The sequence below is a fragment of the Canis lupus genome, chromosome 15 (genome assembly GCF_003254725.2).
Source record: "Canis lupus dingo isolate Sandy chromosome 15, ASM325472v2, whole genome shotgun sequence".
Taxonomy (NCBI): domain Eukaryota; kingdom Metazoa; phylum Chordata; class Mammalia; order Carnivora; family Canidae; genus Canis; species Canis lupus.
In genome coordinates, this window is record NC_064257.1 from 6375984 (window position 1) to 6399171 (window position 23188).

General features: G+C 42.6%; 1 protein-coding gene across 2 annotated transcripts in view; it reads right to left on the minus strand.

Annotated features, from left to right (window-relative positions):
- Positions 1 to 1531: 1531 nt before the first annotated feature.
- The window catches only part of LOC112663833 (protein argonaute-4), a 39603-nt gene continuing 17946 nt past the window's right edge, over positions 1532 to 23188 (minus strand). For both annotated transcript variants that reach the window (XM_035698763.2, XM_035698764.2), the window contains 10 exons: positions 22864 to 22983; positions 22612 to 22740; positions 22232 to 22365; positions 20940 to 21124; positions 19706 to 19865; positions 15382 to 15697; positions 15118 to 15252; positions 7970 to 8071; positions 7506 to 7705; positions 1532 to 5381 (listed from right to left, as the gene is read on the minus strand). In XM_035698763.2, the coding sequence (XP_035554656.1) occupies positions 5273 to 5381; positions 7506 to 7705; positions 7970 to 8071; positions 15118 to 15252; positions 15382 to 15697; positions 19706 to 19865; positions 20940 to 21124; positions 22232 to 22365; positions 22612 to 22740; positions 22864 to 22983 (1590 nt within the window). In that variant the 3' untranslated portion in view covers positions 1532 to 5272. The remainder of the gene's footprint in view (positions 5382 to 7505; positions 7706 to 7969; positions 8072 to 15117; positions 15253 to 15381; positions 15698 to 19705; positions 19866 to 20939; positions 21125 to 22231; positions 22366 to 22611; positions 22741 to 22863; positions 22984 to 23188) is intronic.

A 23188-nucleotide genomic window follows, 5' to 3' on the forward strand; every position in this document is an offset into this window, starting at 1 on the left:
GTGCTCAACCGCAGGAATAATAGATGGGCCTGGGCTCAGTTCTAGCTATGTCATCCAGAAACCGTGTTGTTTAACTTCTTTGAAGCAGACTCCTCATCTTTAAAAAGGGGACACCATTGTCAACCTCAAAGGAACTGTGGCTGGGATTAAAGATATCAATATAAATTGACTGGTTATACTAGGCACTCAGATAATGTAAATCTCACTGCCTCTCCACTCCATGCCACATTAGAATGAACTCTTTGAAGGATCAAGATTTTACTTTTTTAAAAAATATTTCATTTATTTATTTATTTATTTATTTATTTATTTATTTATTTATTTATTTATGAGAGACAGAGGGACAGAGACACAGGCAGAGGGAGAAGCAGGCTCTCCACAGGAGCCCGATATGGGACTCGATCCCAGGACCCCAGGATCACCCCCTGAGTCAAAGGCAGACACTCAACTGCTGAGCCACTCAGGTGTCCCAATTCTTTTTTTTTTTTTTTTTTTTTAGATTTTATTTAATTATTTGACAGAGAGAGCACAAGCAGGCAGAGGGGCAGGCAGAGAGAGAAGGAGAAGCAGGCTCCCTATGTAGCAGGAGCATGAGCAGGAGCCTGGATGTGGGGCATGATCCCAGGGCCCTGGGATCATGACCCAAGCTGAAGGCAGATGCCTAAGTGACTGGGTCACCCAGGCACCCCTAGATTTTACTCTTCTATGTTCCCAGCACCTAGGCAGAACTTGGCATGTATTGGGTTTGTGATAAATGTTTGACAATGGATAAATACAGAGGGAGAGGGGATCCCTGGGTGGCTCAGCAGTTTAGCGCCTGCCTTTGGCCCAGGGTGCGATCCTGGAGTCCCGGGATCGAGTCCCACATCGGGCTCCCTGCATGAAGCCTGCTTCTCCCTCCTCCTGTGTCTCTGCCTCTCTCTCTCTCTCTATCATGAATAAATAAATAAATCTTAAAAAAAAAATACAGAGGGAGAAATATTGTGCTGATGGAAAAAACAACTACCTCTGGTAAAGTTAGTTGTAGGCAGAATGTGCTCCCCTGGTCAACCATGAATTCCCTGAGGATAAGTGCCATATCGTGCAAACCTCTGTATTATCCCTGCTGTGACTCACCCTCACGTGGTGAGAATTTTTTAAAGACCTGACACTGGATAGCCCCAGGTTGGGTGAATTGAGGCATAGCCTCCTCTGGAGAAGTCAGTGTTGAAAGTATGTGGCCATACTGCCCTCTGGAGACTGCAGGTTTTTCTCAAAACTTCACTTAAATAGATTTTCCCATTGAGAGCTATACCCAGAACCCTGATGAATCTTGTAAAAGTTTTCATATATGACATTTTGCTGAGAAGCTCTTCCAAAATCCCCAAATATCAATTTCTAAAGCTAGGGAGACCCAGGAGTTAAAAACACAAAGTTTCCTCTCTGTTCTTTCTCAAATTTCTTAAATTGAGGGTACTTTTTGAAAAGCGACCATGTGTTTTACCAGTACAGTATACTCTGTATGTATTAGACAATTAACAAGAAAAACAACTTTTGGCACAAGAATGCCAATTTATTCTCTTTTGGACACATGAACACAAAATATCCCTGCAGGCCAAAAAAAAATTGCAAAATTTAAACAACCATCATTTTATCTCAACATGAGGATATCACCCCTCCCTTAATAGTTTAGAAAGTACCTCGTATTGCTAGAGACATACATCCAGTCCAAAGTTAATAAAATACATTTTAAAACATTACAGGTCTAACAATATAGAAACCAAAATTACACCATTAGTCAAATGAACAAATGCAAACATTTTCAGCCACTAGACATAGAGCATGAATGTCAATAGCAAGGGATAAGAAAATGGTTAAGCGATAACAAGATCTTCCCTTTAATTTTATAAGGAAAAATCCTCGGAGTTGAAGCAGTATTCATACAATGCCCTCAGCCTCCACTTTCTTAAAATGAAAGCAGAGCTCCCAACACCTTGCTATTGAGCAAGAAAATCTTACAGCACATCCACAAAGGGTCACTGGGGCAGAGCAGAGAGAGCGGGCCTCCTTAGGCAGTGGGTTGCCTTTTCCCACAGCAAGGGTAGGTAGGGGAACCAGGTGGTGAGCTCCGACACAGGCTGGGCACCGGATCCTAAAGTACAGGCCATACAGAACGTGTCTGCTTGTAAATCATCACCTTTGGAAGCAGCAAACAGAATTTACAGTAAGAATGAACATGTTCTGCGTGCCCAGGCTCTGAGTGCTTTAAGTCAGCTAGTTCACTTTAGAAACCCCGAGGGTTCAGCAGCTTCAACAACCACCACCACACCACGTAATCGGTTCTCGTTTGGATCGTCACCACTCTCTTAATGTCCCCGCACCTTATTCCTTAACGGTTACTCTTTAGCATTGCTACGTTTCAATCTTTCACACCACATGACAGGGCCTAACCAGGCTGCATTAAAAAAAAAAAAAAAAAAAAAAAAAAAAAACCCAAAGGAAACCAACAGACAAACAGCCTAAACCTACTTCTAGAGAATGCACACCTCCCATTGATTGACACATGCATGACAATTCAGTCGGCCCCGAGGGGTTAGGGTATTGCAGCTGTCAAGCCAAATTGCAACTATGCATTTAGACTTGCTTGCAACAGTATTGCTGCAGCTCCGACTCTATAGTGATTACCTCTTAAAGATTCACCCCCTCAGCAGGTTTTGTTTTGTTTTTTTCCCCAATAATCCTAGTTCTTCCATATTTCTTTCCTTTCATCCAAAATGAGAGCATCTGCCCCCTTAAAAGTACTGTTTCCTATAAAAATAGGCCTCCCGGCTTTTCCTCCACCACCACACTGATTCGGCCCAGTGTACAGGACTGACTGAGGTTGTACAAGCTGTAGAGTTCAAGGTCAAGCATTCAGGCCATGGCCCGGCAAGCCAATCCGGGCTCCGTGGCCCTCCGCATCGCTCCCTGCTGCACGCAGGACAGGACAGGGTGAGAAGTGACACTTCTGTGCGTTAACAAGCAGGCCTGAGGCCCTCGAGTACAGGTGGGGTGCCCGCTGGCCAAGGGCTCTGCACATCCTGAACCCCGGCAAGTCCTGCTTCTCCGAAAGAAGCTTCCTCCTCCTGGGCCCAAGGGGGCCAAGCTGAAGGGTATTTTCTGAGCTCTCCCTGAACAAGTGTGAGCAAAAGCAGCAGCCAGCCCCTCACCAACAGGTCCTGATTCGTAGTATCCACGTGAGGTATTTGCAGAAAAGGAAAATCTTAAGCAATGAACACCTTCCGTCCCTTCACTCCTGCCTCGGATGTGCCTCGGTTACAGACCTTGCTTGGGGCCCCGCTGCACGCGCCGCTGCAGTCCTCGGAATGAGCTACGGGACTCTGCTGACCTTCTAAAGTTTCAGCAAACACGGAGGAGGGGGGTGGGGGCCGCCGCTGACCTACGGCACGTGGAAATGTAAACTTCAACGTATTTACAAGCTTCTTTAAAAGACCGAAGAAAAACAGTGCTTTGTATTGCTGGGATTTTGAGAAGGCTAGTTCGAGCGATCTGGACCGGCTACAGAGTTCAAACACCTTTCACCATCAGATCCAGTGTTTCCCCACCAGCAGTCTCCAGACAGGGGGGCAAAGTGGTTTTCCCACATTGTGTCTGTCTCTTCCCCCAGCACCTTCCTCAGTCACACGGAAGGCGGCTCTGGGGCTTTGATCCCCTTCTCCAGCTCTCACTTCTGAGGTTCCAGGATTAGAGAATCACAAGTCAGTACAATTGGGGCTGGGAAACACTGGCTAGAACTACCAAGACTCTATGTAACTGCTGTCCATTCACAAAGTGGTATCTACACTAAATACAAAATACATTTTTCCCTACATTTTCAACTGATGCTTGCTTTAGATCAGCTCCCTTTGTTTGGACAAGAAAGGAACCCGTCTCCTTGCGAGCGGAATCTAGAATCTATTCAGAAAAATCAACCTCTTCTAAGCAATTTTAGTTTAGGGAAAGGAAGGAAACCCCACCAAGTACATCTCAGGTTGAAAGAGAAGAAAAAAAAAAAATTGCACTGCACATAATTGTGTGAGTAACCTTGATTCCCGGGAAAAAAAGTTTTAAATGCTGGTACATTTGTGCAGGTTGCAGCATCACTCAATGTACTTTGAGGATTGGCAAAGCCTATCCGATAAGGAAGCATCCTGGTTCTAGCTTATTTTAAAACAAAGTGACAGGACACCAACTGTGACTATAAAACAGATAAAAATAATTCTTTAAAAAGTCATGGAAATATATGTCTTTTCTGACCAGTTTCAGAAATTGCCAGATTATGATCTATAAGAAGTAGCTGATAAAATCATACTGAAATCTCATCTAAAAAACTACATTGTTGGGGGAGGAAGAGAAGGGACCTTAAAAAATGTTTATTGCCAAAGTTAATTTTCTATGAGAAAAGCTTAAAAATCATTTAGATCTAACAAACCACACAGCAGCATAAAATGGGCACTTTTGAAAACTTTGAAAAATACTAAAAGTTTTTTTTTTTTTTCAGAGAGGTGGGAAACATGAATACTCTTACCATGGCAGTGTTATTTTGTCACCGTGACATGCATTACATCTCTTTGTGCTACACATTCACAAAAGTCAACCAAATAAGAGAACTGCCTGTCTGGATTTGCAGCCAAATATAGTGCAATTGCCTGGCAGCCTGTTCTTGCACCAGCACAAGTCTGTAGATATCATGAAGATGAAGTAGGAAAACTAATAAAACTGTAAAACTTTCAAAAATTAATGCTCATTAAAGGCATTTACAGTGGTGAAGTCAGAAATCTCCATTAAAAAGTCTATGGACCCACAGAATTAGAAAGTTACGCTGAACTGAAGTAGATTGGTTTTTCTTTCCCACTTATGCATACACCCCACTCAATGGATACAGAAAACAAGGAATAATCTTCTAAGACTAGAGGGATGCGGTGAACACCACAGCTAGCAAAATATTCCATAGAAACCTTTCTCATAAAGTCCTTAAGGAAGTTCAGGCCGATCAGCCTTTGCAAGATGAGGTAAAAATTCAGTCCAGTGCATCAGAAAAGACAATCTAGGAGTATCTATTACTTTTTAAAAAATGGCTCAATTTTGTTGATGCATCAGACAGTGCTGCAAAGTATAGATTCAGTGCAACTATTCCAAGCTGCTGGTAGAGGACCACCTGAAGTCAACTTGGCTCTCTCAGAGGCGGTAGGCATTTGAAACATTTCGAGGCTGCGTGGGGTGCCAGATTGGTTGAGTTCTTTTTCTGAGACTCTCAGGCAAAATACATCGTGTGCTGGGTATCATGGTGGATCTGCACAGCCTTGGCCAAGGCCTGAGGATCCCGGCCGTTGCTCTGTCCTGACACATGACTGCCTTCCGCGCTGTAAAGAGAAGAATGCAAAAAAACAAAAACAAAAAAAGAAAACAAAAAACCCCAAGCGTAACAAACAAGAGACCACTTCAAATTTCACATATTTCACATAGCACAAACTACTGGATTCAAAATCTCAGGCTCTTTAAAAAAATTTGTTGTGTCTCTCTAAACATGAGTTTGCTCAACTGAAAAATGCATTCGACTTATTGGATGGGCTGTTGCAGTAAATAAATCAAATGATGTCTACAAAGACCCAAATCCTTAACAGTGCTTACGTTAGGAGTTCTACTTTTATGTGTGGCTAATGCCTACTTGTCCTTTAGGCTACAGTCAAATGGCATTTTCCCCAAAGAAATCTTCCCTGCTTCCCAAGTTCAGGTCACAGCCACCTGAGACATACTTTCACAGAATCCTCCACTTTTCTTGCATGGTACTCAACGCGTGTGAAATTAAGCTATTAATTGGATGGTTATGTATTTCCCCCCAGGAAGTGTAAACTCCAAGAAAGCAGTGACTGTCGGTCTTACCCCTGAGCCCTTAGCACCCAGCACATAGTGTAGTCTCAGTAACCATTGGTTGAATGAATTTCCGTGCCTGGCATAGTGCTGGAACGTTCTACGTTGGCTGTGCAATGTTACTACGCTGTGAGTCTCCCCTCATCTACTCCTCACTGGTGACATGACCTCGGAGAGGGTACATCTCCTTGAACTTTGGTCTTTTAAGATAATGGTAATAACTTCTGAACATATGTCCTCAGGCTACTATGATATAAAGGGCTTGGCAAACTGTAAGTCACCATCCCTCTTCTGACTTCAGTGGTTACTTTTGCTGCTTAATTATTTTACTACTTAAATTATTATTGCTCTTACCATCTAAGCTCACAAGCTTAGTCATCTTTTACTTCATCCTCTTCTCTCCCACTCATGCCCAGTTAATGGCTAAGGACTGTCTGCTTTATCTCCAAAGCAGCTTTTTACATTTAACAAAGAACAACCTTGCTCTAACATACTTTTTCCAGCTTTAGGCCCGCTCTTCCCCTTTCGTGTGCTCCAGCCAAAGAAAACTTGCTATTGTCTAAACATGTTGCTTGCTTTCTCTTTATGTCCATTGTACCCTCTGCCTAGAAAATCCTTTTCTCTTCTTTCTAGAGCCAAATCCCACCCATCCAGCTATGAAATCTTCTCTAACAACCTTTCTTCTAACGTCCCACTGCACCTTCACCTATACGGCCTTGGCCTAATTGTCAGTGCTGTTTGCCCGTATCATCTGCCATTCTGAAACAGAAAATCCCGGGAAATAGTTCTTTCTCATCTTCATATTTTTAGAACTGAGCACAGTGCTGGGCACACAGTCAATTCCTAATAAATGTGTTGAATGGATGAAGGTATATTACAGAATGGAAAGTATAAAGCCACAGCTGGGCATTTTCCATTTTCAACCCTTACAGAAATAGACTTGCGATGGAATGTCTACTATTTAGCAGCTGAATTCAGACTTGGGGAAGAGCCCAGAAACCGCTACACTTCACAGATTGTCATTTGGAAAAGAAAATTAATGCAGAGAGCTTGTTCAGCTATTTAATAGTGCTCGGTAACAGGTCAAAATGTCTGATGCTTCTGAGATCCCTATTTGGGGGTGACAATTGTCTGGCACTCCTCCTCTCCCACACAGATGCCCAGATTCACTCCAGTGCATTCCTCCAAAGTGTACTGAAAGCCAAGTGAACTGTGCAGGACTTCCCCTTGCATGAAGTGGAATCCACAGGCCTGTGACTGCACAGACCAGAGCCAGGGCACTGTGGGGGCCACCTTTGGGGCTGCTCACGACCTGCGCAGAACTGAATGCATTTGGCTCTTTGGGAAAACCACAGGCAACTCCAAATTAGACGTTCTTCCCTTGGGCAGACTATATAGATAGGCACACCATGCAAGTATGAGCAGGCCTGAGCATTTCTAGAACCAGAAGTCACATAATAAGCTCTCAAAGGCACATTCAATTTTATTCACTTCTTGAAATTTAAACCCTAAAAAGAAGTTTAGCTCCTCCAAAAACTTCTCTATAGTAGCTCATTTTTTTTTAACACATTGGTAATCCAGGCAAAAAGAGATTTCATTGCGGCTGAGAAACTTACCTGTCATGATCTTTATCCACCAGATGATACCTTGCCCTGAATGCTACAAGCCGGGCATAATATGCAGGGGCTGGAATGGAGACCGAGCGTGTGCACCTCACATACGTGTGACATAGCTGGTAAGTTAGTAGCTGGAGTTCATCTGCGGTGAAGCAGTTGTCATCCCACAAGACCTGGTAATGTGAAGGACGGCTGGTTCCCTAGAGAGAGACTTTTATGATTAATATGTTTCTGACATGGGTTCACTCTGTGAAAGGAGAGAAACGTTGAAATCTACTCCTTCAATTCAGAAATATTCCTGCCTAGCACACCTACAAGCAGACCGAAAGATAACAGTTCTAGAATACAAGCATTAAATTAACAAAGTGATGCAGAGTGTTGAATAACAAGTCTAGTCAAGCCAGTTGCTGAATTTGCAAACATCTCCTTATCAAGTCAAAGATCTGAACCAGCTTCTAAATTACCTGAATTCCTGCATGACTACAGAGGTAAAAGTCAAACTCTGAAGGATGTGTGATGGTACTGTCCACTGTAGTGCCTGCTGGTACGTTGCCACTTTTCCCCACCTACCAAAAAAAAAAAAAAGGGGACGAGGCATAATTAGTCACCAAAATGTCAGACGGGGTTCAGGCCAGGCCATATTTTTCTTTTATTTATTAATTGTTAACAGGTTAGCAAACTGCTCTTAAGTGAAGTTTTGAAAATTAGTTTAATTCAACATGTTGAATTTTTCTGTAATGTTTCTTAGCCCAATCACCTTATTCTTTTTCTTTTTTTTCTTAAAGATTTTATTTATTTATTCATGAAAGACACAGAGAGAAAGGCAGAGACACAGGCAGAGGGAGAAGCAGGCTCCATGCAGGGAGCCCGATGCTGGACTTGATCCCAGGACCCCAGGATCACGCCCTGAGCCAAAGGCAGACGCTCAACAACTGAGCCACCCAGCTGCCCCTGATGTTAACCTTAACAAAAGCATAATATCTTCAGTTCTTAATCTAATCAGCTATAAAACTAGGTGATGATCATTTACACTTTATTTTTTAAAGATTTTATTTATTTATTTGACAGAGAGAGAGAGAGCATGAGAGAGAGGGAAAGAGAGAGAGAGAGAGAGAGAGACGGGGGGCGAGGCAGAGGAAGAAGCAGACTCCCCACTGAGCAGGTTGCCCAATGTGGGGTTTGATCCCAGGACCCTGAGATCATGACCTGAGCTGAAGGTGGACGCTTAACCCACTGAACCACTCAGGCGCCCCTCATTTACACTTTTAAAATTCTAAATTGTAAGGTTCACTTGCAGCCAAAATGCTACAATCAAACTTCTAGAAAAGCAGAGAAGGGAACTTCAGAAATGCATTTACAAGGAAAGGAACTACACCTGGCTATTTGGTTCACTTTCTCCTTCTTGTGCTATACAGCAGGGTTCCATATGAGGAAGTTTATTTTGTATAGAGACAGGAATTTGATGGGAGTTTATTTGGATCCATTCTAACTACCATTATGCTCGGCTGACTTGTAGCCAAGGCTACAGGAACCTCTATGAGTACAGAAAAGTCTCATTCCATCAAATTCAAATGTGGACTAGGGGACCTAGCTGGACAAGAGGAAATGTAACTGAGTTATAATAGTTCTGACATTATTTCCCAAAGTGTGTTCTTTAGTAATATGAGTTCCGCAGGATAAGTTTAGATATTTTATGGTCAAAGAGATTTGAGAAATACCGGGTTGAACCTAAGTTAAAAAGGTTTTTCATTGAAAAAAAAAAGTTTTTCTACTGTATGACTTCTCAGAACCTTTATTCGATCATGTATAATCTTTAAGAGGGAGATGGAGTATATAGTATTTTCCAAACTTATTTGACCATAGAATCCTTTTTTAAAATATACTAATTGATTAATTAATTAATTTTTAAAGTAGGCTTTATGCTCAGTGTGGTGCCCAACGTAGGGCTTGAACTCACAAGCTCGAAATAAAAACTGGAGCTGAGATCAAGAGTTGGATGCTTAACCAACTGAGCCACTAGGCAATTTTATTTTTATTTTTAAGTAATTGCTATGCCCAGTGTGGGGCTTGAGCTCATAACCCAGAGAATCAAGAGTTACCAACTGAGCCAGCCCCATGTCCCAGCATGGAATCCTTTTTATTTTTATTTATTTATTTTTTTAAGATTTCATTTATTCATGAGAGACACAGGCAGAAGGAGAAGCAGGCCCCATGCAGGGAGCCTGACGTGGGACTCGATCCCGGGTCTCCAGGATCATGCTCTGGGCTGAAGGCGGCACTAAACCACTGAGCCACCAGGGCTGCCCCATGGAATCCTTTTTATTTTATTTTTTATTTTTTTTAAGATTTATTTATTTATTTATGATAGACACAGAGAGAGAGAGAGGGAGAGAGAGAGAGAGAGAAAGAGGCAGAGACACAGGCAGAGGGAGAAGCAGGCTCCAGGCTGGGAGCCCGACGCGGGACTCAATCCCAGGACTCCAGGATCGCGCCCTGGGCCGAAGGCAGGCGCTAAACCACTGAGCCACCGGGGGATCCCCAGGAATCCTTTTTAAAACAAATCTCTTAGAATCTATAGGTGAGAATGGATGGAGGTGATGCCTTGAGGAAAAAGGGATCCAGGCACGTTCATTTCAACAATTACTGCTTGAACGCCCATGTGGAGGGCTCTGCGGCAGATGTTGGGGATGAGAGACAGAGGCATGGAGAGAACTAATGAACTTGCACTCCTGTCCTTCATGAACACCATCTACAATGAATTGCAATGCACTGTGATAAGGGCATTATGGAAGGCACTCGAACAAGCTGGTGGGAGGAAATAGTTGAACCATCCTTTATAGGATAAGCAGGAGTTGCAAGAGGGGGATGGGATGAAAACCAGAAACACTCCTCAAATCCCCTAAAGTCAGGAATAGATAAACTAGTTGTGGTTTATCCATATGATGAAATACTAAGGAACGAAAAGGAATAAACTGGAGATATGCACAATAAACTTGGACGAACCTCAAATGCATTATGCTAAGTAGAAGAAGCCAGACCAAAGGCTATGGTCTCCCACATATATGTCATTCTGGAAAAAACAAAACTGTAAGGACAGAGCAACTGTCAGTGGTTGCTAGGGGCTGTACAGGTGAGGGAAAGGGTTGACTGCAGAGGGCTCAGCAGAATGTGTGTGCATGATGGGACTGTCCATGTCTTCACAGACATGGTGGCTACACAACCACATCCATTTGTCACAACTTGCAGAACAATACACTAAAAAGGTTGTATTTTACTGTTCTCTATATTACACCTTAATAAGAACAGGAGGGGGGTCAGAAAGAGTAGGATGGATGTGGTCATCCCAGGGATTCAAATCCACAATATACATGGGAAATGGAAAGTGTGTATGAGGGCATTGTAGAAGGCTGAAACTATATGTTATGTTTCGGGTACCTTAGGAAAACACTGAACACCAAAGGGAAGTATTTGGTAGGCAATGGGGGATATGTGTAGGTTTCTTAATAATGGAGTGGCAAGGTAAGGTGTGTAATTTTTTTTTTAAGATTTTATTTATTTATTCATGAGAGACACAGAGAGAGAGGCAGAGACACAGGCAGAGGGAGAAGCAGGCTCCATGCCGGGAGCCCAACGTGGGACTCGATCCTGGGACCCCAGAATCACGCCCTGGGCCAAAGGCGGCGCTAAACCCCTGAGCCACCCAGGCTGCCCAGATGTGTATTTTTTTTTTTTAAGTAAGCTCTACACCCCAAGTGGGGCTTGAACTCACAACCCTGAGATCAAGGGTGACATGCTCTATTGACTGAGCCAGCCAGGCGCCCTGAAATCTGTATTTTTTTTAATGTAGCCCTGACAGCAAGTGGAGGGCACATCTGTGAAGGGCACACCTGTGATGCCAATGGGGAGACCATCAGGGGTCTCCAGCAATACAGGAGGCTCTACCCAGGACAGAGGGAACACACAAGAGGAAGAACTGAGACAAGACATTTCAGGGCAGAGCTCAGAAGACTCTTCGACCACAGGAAAGGGGCAGAATTAAAGACAACCCTGAAGTTTCTAGCTTGGTTGACTTAATGGTCGATGATGCCAAGTCATGGAAAAAAAAAAAGGAAAACTGGGGGCGCCTGGGTGGCTCAGCAGGTGAGCATCTGCCTTGGGCTCAGGTCGTGGCCCTGGGGTCCCAGGATCAAGTCCTGCATCGGGCTCCCCACAGGGAGCCTGCTTCTGCCTCTGCCTGTGTCTCTGCCTCTCTCTCTGTGTCTCTCATGAATAAATAAATAAAATCTAAAAAAAAAAAAAAAAAAAAAAGGAAAACTGAGGGAAGAATAGACTTTGGATGAGGATGAAACAAAAAGGAGAAGGTTTAGACGTGTTTTGCTTGAAATGCCTGTGGTAGATTGTAGGACTAGTGCCAAATATTACTGTGCCCCTCCCTGGGGGAGGATTATACATCCCCACCCAATTAACTCAGGAGTGGCCATGTAACTCACTTTGGCTGATCAAGTGTGGCCTGAAATGTGTAACTCCTGGGCACAAGCTTTAAGAGCCAACATAGGGCTTGTGTGGATCCTTCTTTCCCTCTGCTATAATGACTGGTGATGTTCCAGATAGACTCTTCTCTGTCAGCCTAGGTTCCAAAAGGAGGACAGCAGGGTCACAGCTGCAGCAGAGCCACAGAGAACGTGTAATATGAGCAAGAAATGTATCTTTGTGAGCCCCTAAGACTTTGGAGGGCCTAGCCTATCTCGCTGATATAATGTCTACAGAGCATCTGAGTAAATACGTCTGGTAGACGATCAGGGGTGCAGCTCAGGGACTGCACAGAAATGTTTGCAGTTGGGAACACAAATTTAGGACTCTATAAGCAGATCAGTGAATGCAGAAAAGTAGGTGAAACTAGAGAGTTTGAAAAAAAAAAAAAGAAAAGAAACTAGAGAGTATGAGAAATTCAGAAGAGGAAGAGAAAAGTACGAAATGCCTGGAAATGTCAGCATTTAATGGACAGAGGAGGAGGAAGAGTCAGAGAGTCTGATTATAAAGGAGGGTAGTGAATTGGGCAAGTCATATTATTGCTCAGGTGAAGAGGTCAGTTTAAGGACCTGACAAGGTATCACTAGATTCAAAATGAGGTCACTGTCCGAGCAACTTCAGCAGAATCTTTGGAACTGAAGTCAGGCTACAGAGAATTGATGCCAATGGAAAGTCAAGTCATTTTTCTTCTAAAAGTTCGGTCACGAAAGAAAAGAAAGAGAAGGTGGCAGGCAGACTGAGGGAGAAACAGGGTAAAGGGAAGCTTACTGGGGGGAGTAGATCTAGGAGGAGTTGAGGGACTTTAGAGGGTAAGGAGAAGGAACTGGAGTTTTGAAAACCAATGGTAATTACTGAAGTGTTCCTTTAGGAGCAAGAGCATAGGGGGAAAGATTAGGCTCTGAGATGTGAGAGGAAGGAGAGGAGAAAACACATTTTACTACACTGGAAAGCAGAGGAGATAGGGGCACCTGGGTGGCTCAGTTGGTTATGCATTCGACTCTTGATTTCGGCTCAGGTCATGATCTCAGGGTCCTGAGATCAAGTCTGGCATCAAGCCCCACGTTCAGCGGGAAGTCAGCTTCCCTCTCTCTCCCCCTCTGCCCTTCCTGCAGCTCGCACTCTCTCTCACACTAAAATAGCTAAATAAATCTTTATTTTTTTTATTTTTATTTTTTTAAAGATTTATTTATTTATGATAGACATGGAGAGAGAGAGAGGCAGAGAGAGAAGCAGGCTCCATGCACCGGGAGCCCGACGTGGGATTCGATCCCGGGTCTCCAGGATCACGCCCTGGGCCAAAGGCAGGCGCCAAACCACTGCGCCACCCAGGGATCCCTAAATAAATCTTTAAAAAAAATGTAGAAGAGAAGAAGCTGATAAAACTCATAGCTTCTAGGGCAGCCTGGGTGGCTCAGTGGTTTAGCTCCTGCCTTCAGCCCAGGGCGTGATCCTGGGGCCCCAGGATCAAGTCCCACATCGGGCTCCCTGCATGGAGCCTGCTTCTCCCTCTGCATCTCTCTGTCTCTTTTGAATAAACAAATAAAATCTTAAAAAAAAAAAAAAACCTCATGGCTTCTAGATGTTGTTTTCTGGGGAAATAGAAGGTTGTTCTATTGCTGGCAAGATAAAGTGTTGCTTTATCAGGCTGAGGAGTTCAGGAGTGAAGGTTTGGAATACATGCTACGGGGAACTGGACAAATGGAGAAACTGCAGCATCAAAGGCTGCCTGAGATCTGTCATCATGAGTCTGCAATATCAATTCATCATTCAATGACTTTCTTCCACAGTAGTGTCCATTGGCCTAAGAGTTGAAGCAAAGGAAATGGGTAAGTGGACTGATCCCGAGTTGAGATTGGCAAGAGGCATGAGTAGAGAACTGGAGATGTTGGTAAGTGTCAAGGGAGTGGGGGAGACCAAGGACTGGGATTATCAGCCTCTGGAAGGTTAGGAGTGACAGAGAATGGTAAAGGACAAAATGATGAGGTAGCCTGGGCTTTAGGAAGATAATCCAGTTCCGAGAGCTACACAGACAGCAATTTGATGGAGGGATGGAGAGGTGGCAGGGTGTTCTGTGACCAGAGCTCGGGCAAGAGTTTGGAGAATTTGTAATAGTGGAGGTCTCAGAAGTACTACTGAGTCGGGATTTGAGCAATTCAGAAGACAACACTTGGAACCTGAGCTGACTGGTGGAACCGGAGCCCAAGGAGAAAACCTTAGTGTTCCGATGTTTCAAAGAGAAACAGCTCAGCCTTGGATTGGAGACAAAAACTAAGGGCGGACTAGAAAATAATGGGAGGGACCCACAAGATGACAAGATTAAACAACAGAAAGAACTGGTCTCTTGAGGGTGGATCAGGGAAGGCTTGGAAAAGATGAAATAACGTTATAGAAAATATCATCGAAGCAAAGTCATCCAATATTATGTATTTATAATTTAGCAAGGTTACACATAAATCACAGACTATAAATCAATTATACAAAATGCTTCTTAGTCAAATGCTGGGAGTTGAACTCCAAATTAATATTCATTTATTACTTTAATCCTTCTAACAACCCTGTGAGATAGGTATTCTTCTGACTACATTTTACAGATGAGAACATTACAGCTTAGAGAAGTTAACTTGCTTAATGGTTAGTGTGACATTAAAAGTATTCAGTGTACCCCAAGAATCCCCTGCACTGATCTATGTACCAGTATAAAACCATTTGGAAGAGAAATTCTTCTATATATTATAGAACCATGCCGTAGGCACTGGTGGCAAAAAAGCAGCAAATGATAAATAAAGTTCAAATAGATAAACCACCCGTTTGGAGTCTGCCTGTATAGTATAATCTTGGCATGTTTGTGGGACCCCTCCCCCTTAAAACTCTAGAAGCCAGCACTCTGTCCTGCAAGAGATATACTAACTCTCAAAACCTGTACCATTCAGAAGTGATCATCTATGCTCAACTGGAGTGAGTATATTTATTAAATTATTATTATTATTATTACACTTCTGGTTTTAGGGAACAAATTGTAGGTAAGCTCATTTGAAAACATATTCACTTGCACCAGACAGTGAGGGTCCTACAGGTTTCTTACCCTTTCTGTTTTATCTGCACAGAAGAGTCGTGTGTGGTGTCTCTTCTGCACCACGATGTAGGTTATTCCTGGCCGGTAGTCTTCCTCCAAGCTAATACATGCCTTCCGGATGGCTATGAGCTCTGGCCAGGCTACCTAGGAGTCAGAAACAGAATGACATTTAATTGCGAACTCACCTGGCATCTCCCAGATCTGGTTTACCTGGAGTGGCAGCTCCATCAGACACCCAGAACCCCCCCAGGCAACTGCGGGTAATCCGAGTACCTGCTTCATTTGTCCCTCCGATACCCCTCCTCGGTAGTAGATGATCCGAGTGGGTTTGAAGCGTGTGGATTTGTAGAACTGGATCAGCAGCTCTCGAACCATGTTAGTAAGGTCCTGAATTACCTCCTGGCTATAGAGGAGCTCCTGGGAGATCTCCTGGCGGGAGGTCTGCACCCGGACGGTGGCACAGTACCGGCTGGGGTGGCCATCCATACTGCCAACGACAGCAGCAATGGAAGGCTTCTTTCCGTCCCCGGCTGGGGGGTGTGTGACATCCGCTCCCAGGAAGATGACAGGCTGCTGGAACACCGAGGGCCTGCTCAGATGGAAGGAGACACTGACACTGACACATGTAGGTGAAAATCTGTATTTTCAAGCTCATCAGGTATAATTTTACACCACAGAATAAGGTCTTGTTCACATTGGGTGAGAACTCTGAGGCCCATTGAGTGTCTGTGCCCCTCCTGCAATGAATCGGAATTCACTTAAGAAGTCCACATGGGTGGGGCGCTGGATGGCTCAGTTGGTGGAGTGCCCAACTCTTGGTTTTGGCTCAAGGGACTGGGATCAAGGCCTGTGTTGGGCTTTGTGCTCAGCATGGAGTCTGCTGGAGAGTCTCTCTTTCCCTCTCCTACTGCTCCTTCCCCTGCTGCCTCTCTTTCTCTTTCAAATAAATGAACTATTAAAAAAAAAAAAAAAAAAAAAAAACAAGTCAACATGGTTCTTCTATAATAGGAAGGGAAGAATTTATTTTATTTTTATTTTCTTAAAGATTTTATTGATTTGTTCATGAGAGACACACACACAGAGAGGCAGAGACACAGGCAGAAGGAGAAGCAGGCTCCATGCAGGGAGCCCGATGTGGGACTCGATCCCAGGACCCCAGGATCACACCCTGCACCAAAGGCAGATGTTCAACCACTGAGCCACCTCAGAAAGGGAAGAATTTAAAAAGAGGACCTGAGCCAAATTTAACAAAATCTCTATGTGTAAAGGGAAGACTTTCCTAGAACAAACTCTCTTGGGATCCTAGGATTGCTACAATGGATACAGTATTACAGAATTTACATGGAACGGGGTCAAAACCCCCAATGCTCTTCAAGATGTGAGGCCTAGAGAAGAGAATTGAGTCTGTCCACTTTCCTATTTTACTTTTACCAGTAGCATTCATCCCTTATACCACATATTTTACTCAATTATTATTTTTTTTTAAAGATTTCATTTATTTATTCATAGAGACACGGAGAGAGAGAGGCAGAGACACAGACAGAGGGAGAAGCAGGCTCCCTGTGGGGAGCCCGATGTGGGACTCGATCCCGGGTCCCCAGGATCACACCCTGGGCTGCAGGCAGAGCTAAACCGCTGCACCACCGGGGCTGCCCCTACTCAATTATTTTTTAAAGATATATATATATATTTATTTATTTATTTTTTATTGGAGTTCAATTTGCAACATATAACAAAACACCCAGTGCTCATCCCACCAAGTGCCCCCCGCCCCGTGCCCATCACCCAGTCACCCCAACCCCCCGCCCACCTCCCTTTCCACTGCCCCTTGTTAAAGATTTTATTTTTAGTAATCTCTACACCCAATGTGGGGCCCAAACTCACAAGCCCAAGATCAAGAGTCATATACTCCACTGACTGAGCCAGCTAGACACTCCATTTAATTTAGCTCATATTTATTTCTACACACGCACACACGCACACACACAAGAATATAAGTTCCACAAGGGCAGGAATTTTGTTTTGTCTTATTCACTGCAGTATCCCAAGTGCCTGGAACACTGACTAGCTCACAGTGGACACTCAGTAAATATTTGTTGAGGGGCACCTGTGTGGCTCGGTTAGTTAAGTGTCTGCCTTCACCTCAGGTCATGATCCCAGGGTCCCGGGATCAAGCTCTGCACTGGACTCCCTGCTCAGGGGGGGAGTTTGCTTCTCCCTCTGCCTCTCTCCCTGCTTGTGCTTGCTCTCTCTCTCTCTCTCTCTCTCTCTATAAAAATATTTTATATAAATAAACAAACAAATATTTATTGAAAGAATGAATTCATTTATTTGGCACCGATTTGTCTAGGAATCAAGGAGAAAAATATCATGCATGCTTCTCTGGTAAATTCTTAACAGTAGGATTTAGAACTGAGTACTGACTCTTAAAACATAATATAGGAGACATCCTAAATCTGAAAACCTCATATGATGGGTACTCAAAAATAGACACCTCCATGAGGGCAGAGGCTGTGTTATATTTCTCTGTATGTATCATGAGGCAACATGGGCCAGGCACACAGCAGTACAGCAGCAAACATAAATCTATAACATACATACACATAAACGGAATAACAGCTTACATATACTATGTACCAGCCACTGTGCTAAGCACTTTCTTTGTAGTAACTCATTTAGTCATCAAAACAATCCTATGAGGGTGGTACAATTATTATTTCAATTTTTCAGATAGGAAAAAATGAGACAGAAGAGATTAAGAAGCTTGCCCAAGCTTACAATAACTAGGAAGCAGTAAAATAAATAAATAAAAATTTAAAATTTTTAAAAATTAAAAATAAATAAATAAATAAATAAAAATAAAAAAATAAAAAATAAAAATACCCCCAAAACTAGGAAGCAGTAAAGCTGGAATCCAAACCTAGGAAGTCAGACACCAAGGTATGTACTCTAAACTACTATGCTATGTTTCAAATGTTTGGAGTCAAATGAAATGATTTCAGAATTTAGGTCAACTTCCCCTATGGTCTGTATACCTCATCTAGCAATCTTGTAGGAAGGATTTTGTCACCTATAAATTTTATTCAAAATAAATAATTTAATTCAAAAGTACTGGAATATGTACAAGAGCAAGGCACTCAGTTTCATATTCTTGTCCAGAATAGCAATGATGAACACCACAGCCCTAAGCTAAATTTCTCAAATCACTTTCACATATAGAATTTCACATGAATACACTTTATTTTTTTTTATTTTTTAAATTTTTATTTATTTATGATAGTCACACAGGGAGAGAGAGAGAGAGGCACAGACATAGGCAGAGGGAGAAGCAGGCTCCATGCACCGGGAGCCTGATGTGGGATTCGATCCCGGGTCTCCAGGATCGCGCCCTGGGCCAAAGGCAGGCGCCAAACCGCTGCGCCACCCAGGGATCCCATGAATACACTTTAGAAAGAAAAGAAAAAAGAAAAAAAAAAAGAAAACACTTTAGAGTTAACAAGTCAGATATTATCTCAATAGATAAGAGAAATACAAATGAATGAAAAGACAACACAAACTAAGAAATGGCCAAGAACTGAACAAGCCTGTCAAAAAAGAGGATATCTGAATAGCCAATAAACATGTGAAATTGTATTCAATATGATGCATTATCGGGGGAATGCAAATTAAAACTACAAGGAGATACTACTGCCCCCGAACAAAATGGCTAAAGTTAAAAGGATTGATACTACCAAGTGTTGGTAAGAATATGAAGCAAGAATATGAAGCAACTAGAACTCTCCATGGGAGCGTAAACTGGTGCAATCACTCTGGAAAACTTTCTGACTGTATGTATGTACTCTCTCTAATTTAGCAATTCTACTCTTGGATATATACTCAGGAGAAAGAATACTTAAGTCCACCAAAAAACATAGAAAAGCTGTATAATAAATGTACGAAAATATCCATCAATGGTACAATAGTTTAAAATTCAGTGGTATATTCATATAATGAAATAATACACAATGATGAAAAAGAATACACTATACTTAAATACAGTAACACGAATGAATTCCAGACACATAATGATGGGCGAAAGAAGATGGACACAAAATATTACATGTTGTTTGGTTCCATTTATATGAAGTTAAAAAATAGGCAAAACGGGGAACCCTGGGTGGCGCAGCGGTTTAGCGCCTGCCTTTGGCCCGGGGCACGATCCTGGAGACCTGGGATCGAATCCCACATCGGGCTCCCAGTGCATGGAGCCTGCTTCTCCCTCTGCCTGTGTCTCTGCCTCTCTCTCTCTCTCTCTCTCTCTCTCTGTGTGTGTGTGTGACTATCATAAATAAATAAAAATTAAAAAAAAATAGGCAAAACGAATCTATGGTGATAGTGGTTACCTTTGGGGGTTACCTATTGGGAGGGGCCACAGGGAAGCCTGACACAGTGCTGGAAACGTTCTAGATCTTCACCTAAGTAGTGGCTACATGAATGCTTATATACACATAAGAAAAAAGTAGTTGAGATCCATGTTTGAGATTTGTGTGCTTTACTATAGGTTACACTACATTTGATCTTAAAACAAAGTAGAGAAAAACAGAGTTCAGAATCTTACCTTTGATGAGGTACAAGCACGTTGTTAATTCCTCCGAGCTTTGCATTTATCTTCAGGCAAAGGTTGGAAAGAGTTTGGGGCGAGGTCTTCACCACATTTTTTACTTGGACACATTGTGTGGCCATACCCAGGAGGGTATCTCCAACACGTTTCACCTCCGCTACAAGGATAAATTCATTCATTAATTTAAAAATGTTGAAATATTCTCCTAATTACTAAGAGTAGAGGAAAAAAATCTATCATCTAAAAAATGTGGGGAAAAAAAATCCCCACATAAACATTTACAGAATGCCTATACATACTGTACACTGTGCTAGGTGTGGTTGTGTCACCTGCTAAGCCCCCAGGGCAATTTCCCCTTTTCTTCCCTCCTGCAGGCACTGAAGGTAGCTGACTTCCTTTGCTCTTGGATGCTACCTGCCACCACTAACTCAATCCCTTGAGGTTACTTTTTCCACAGGACTGGTCTGGCAAAGGAATCCATCTCCCTGGCCTTCTCTCTCAGTGTAACACATCAGCTCTTTGACTTCTAAGTATTTCTCTCCCACCCGCCTCCTCTTTTTCCTCTAAATGCAAGAGGTAAACAGACAATAACAAGAGAAATTACTACAGAGGGCAGCAAAGACATCTTATAAAGATCAAACAGCTGGTCTGTAGTTCCCGAATCCTTTATTTAGGTGATAGCCAGAAGACCTTCCTATCACTCTTGTTCTACTACATACAAACTAAATAGCTTCATTTCTGGAAGGGGTAGGCTCACCCACTCTTCCCCGCCCTGATATTCCTAAGTGCTTTTCACCAAACATTCTGAGTCTTCCTGCCTTTGAGGGCTACGGTAGCATCACACCGCTTGCCCCATGCTCATTCCCACTGCATTTCTAGGCCCCCATTCGTGATTCCTGCACAAAGGTTGGGAAGGAGCCAGGTGGCTGGTTGTGGTCAAGAAGCTGCAAATGTTAAGAGCCTTCCAGAGCTCTCTTTTCTCTCTGCCATGGGGCCAGCAACATTCCAAATAGCGATGGCTCTACCAACCTGGGTCTCAGAGTGAAAATGACACGATAGCATCAAACAGAGGCCACAGTCCACCTCAAAGGACACACAGTAGAAGAAAAAAAAAATCTTTGATGCTTTGAGCCACTGAGAGTTTGGAGTTGTCTGTGACTACAGCATGACCTAGCTTATCCTTTTCTACTCCTTGATATCATCCCTCATACAACATTAAAGGGGTCCATACCATACACCGGTGTCTTCCCAGGCAAGATAACCACGATTAGCTGTAGGCCCACATAGGTCATTTTCAGATGTTTGAACATGGGCTCCACGCTGTCTGCACCTTGTGCATACTTGCAGAAACACGGCTGACCCTGGATGGGCATCCCTGCATCCTTAGAGATTTTACGGAGCTGGTCAGTGAAACTCCTGTTAAAATAGAACCAATGGCACAGTGCTTTCATTTCAGAGTATGTGCCTAGCATATATTTTCCACTAAGATACTTCTTTCAGTTCTGTACATTCTTAGCCAAAATTAAAAATAAACAAATAAAAAATCTTTAACTGGTTGCCAAAGATGGGCTGGCAATTACATCACTGTAATTATAATGCACCAGAATCTGTATTAGCAAGCGATCATATCATCATTTTGAAACTTTAAATAATTATGCCTCAACTGGGCCCCAGGAACTAGGATAGCATTTCTGTTCAAATATTTTTTTCTTTTTTTTTTAAACATTCAAGTCAGTACTTCTGAACTAAAGAAAAGCAAAGTCAAAATCTCAGGTAATGTGTACTTTGGTAAGCCAGGCACAAGAATGGCTGGGTAAGCTTGTGTTCTGAGAATATGGAAACACAAAATTGGTATATTTAGGATTACATTCAAACTTGCAACAGATTTGATTCAATAACAATATCAAAAGAAATCATCACTTTAAAAAAAACAATTCATTGTGAAGTTTCACGTTTTGGGTTTGAAAAGTTACTTTAATCTATGCATAAAGCTTTCAGAATAATTTCTTTCATGTATTTGCCAAAATTTTGTAAGATTCCTTTCTTTCATCCAGTTCCCTTCTCCTGCCTTGATTTTTTTCCACCCTTCTCACTAACTTCCTTTCTATAGATAGCTGCATCTTTAAGACACGAACCAATGATCTCAGTCAGTGACCCTGCAGTAAAACAAGCTCACTAGCAAATTATAATGATTAAAAAAATGGACTAGTTTTTATCTTAGCTGAAGAGATACAATTAATACCAAAGGAAGCTTCACTAAGAACTCAAGAGTTTGTCAACAGTCACTGCTTCCGCCTTGTTAATCACAAATTTCTGCTCTAAATATAAGGACATTGAGTCAGATTCTGAATGTCATTCCCAAGTTTGCAATTTACTGTAATACAAGGTCTTTTTCCCTATAGCCAGATGGCATCACTATAGGAGTCAGGGATTTAGTGCCAGTGCACACAGCACATTCACGTAAAGATGGTATTTTCATATCTGGAAGGGATATTACTAAGCTGAAAACATGAAGATACTCACTTTAGTAAATCTTCCCTACATTGTTTCTGAGGCGCAAAACAAGCAACTGCCCAAACTTTAATTTCAATGCCAGCATAAAACTGCTTTCCTCGCATGTCCCAGACACCCTGGTTGGGTGTGGCTACCGTTTTATTCTTTAAAAAAAAAAAAAAAGAAAAAGAAAAAAAGAAAAGAAACAAAAGAAAAGAGAAAAGACATTACAATCTAAGGCCATTTTACTGTTGAGGAGGGGATAAACAAAACTCTATTTGGTATTAGCCAAAAGACAAAAAGCAATAATGAGCCAAACTATGGGTAAATTCGGTGTGGTGTAAAGGAGAAACCCTGGATGATTGTCTTTTCGACTGTAAGGAGCGTGCTGAACAGAGTAAGACGCTTACCCGGCCTCCGTACTGCAGCATTGGTGCTGGGAGTACCCTGCCTGTCAGCTCTGTCATTTCATTGTGGACAACAATACCAAATTCTTTAAGGTATGGATCCGGTCCACCCACCATGCTGTTACTCTTCACCTAAAGAACAGGAAAGCCTGCGTATATAAAAACCAAAGAGTAACTGTGTCCCACCATGAGTTTTCCACTGTCTCGTTTTCTCATCTGAAAGTGAGCTGATTGTGAAGACCAGGCCTTACTGACCAGTCTGCTGATTTCTTCCTGTCTGTCAGGAGCAGATCTGGCTGTAGCTTTGATCATCGTGGAAGTCTGATTGTCTGTGAGTTTCTTGATGCATCGCTGTCCTGCCACGATATTACAGACCTGCAGAGAAACAAAGGGAAATTTATTTGTGCGATGAGTTTCAATACTGTAAGCCTTGGCTGAACTGTACCTTCCATTCCCCCAAAACACGAAAATGGTATTACCTAATGGAGCTATCTGCCTAAAATATCTTATTTATTTTTTTGAAGATTTATTTATTCATTAGAGAGAGAGAGGGGGAGAGTGTGCACACACATGCAAACAT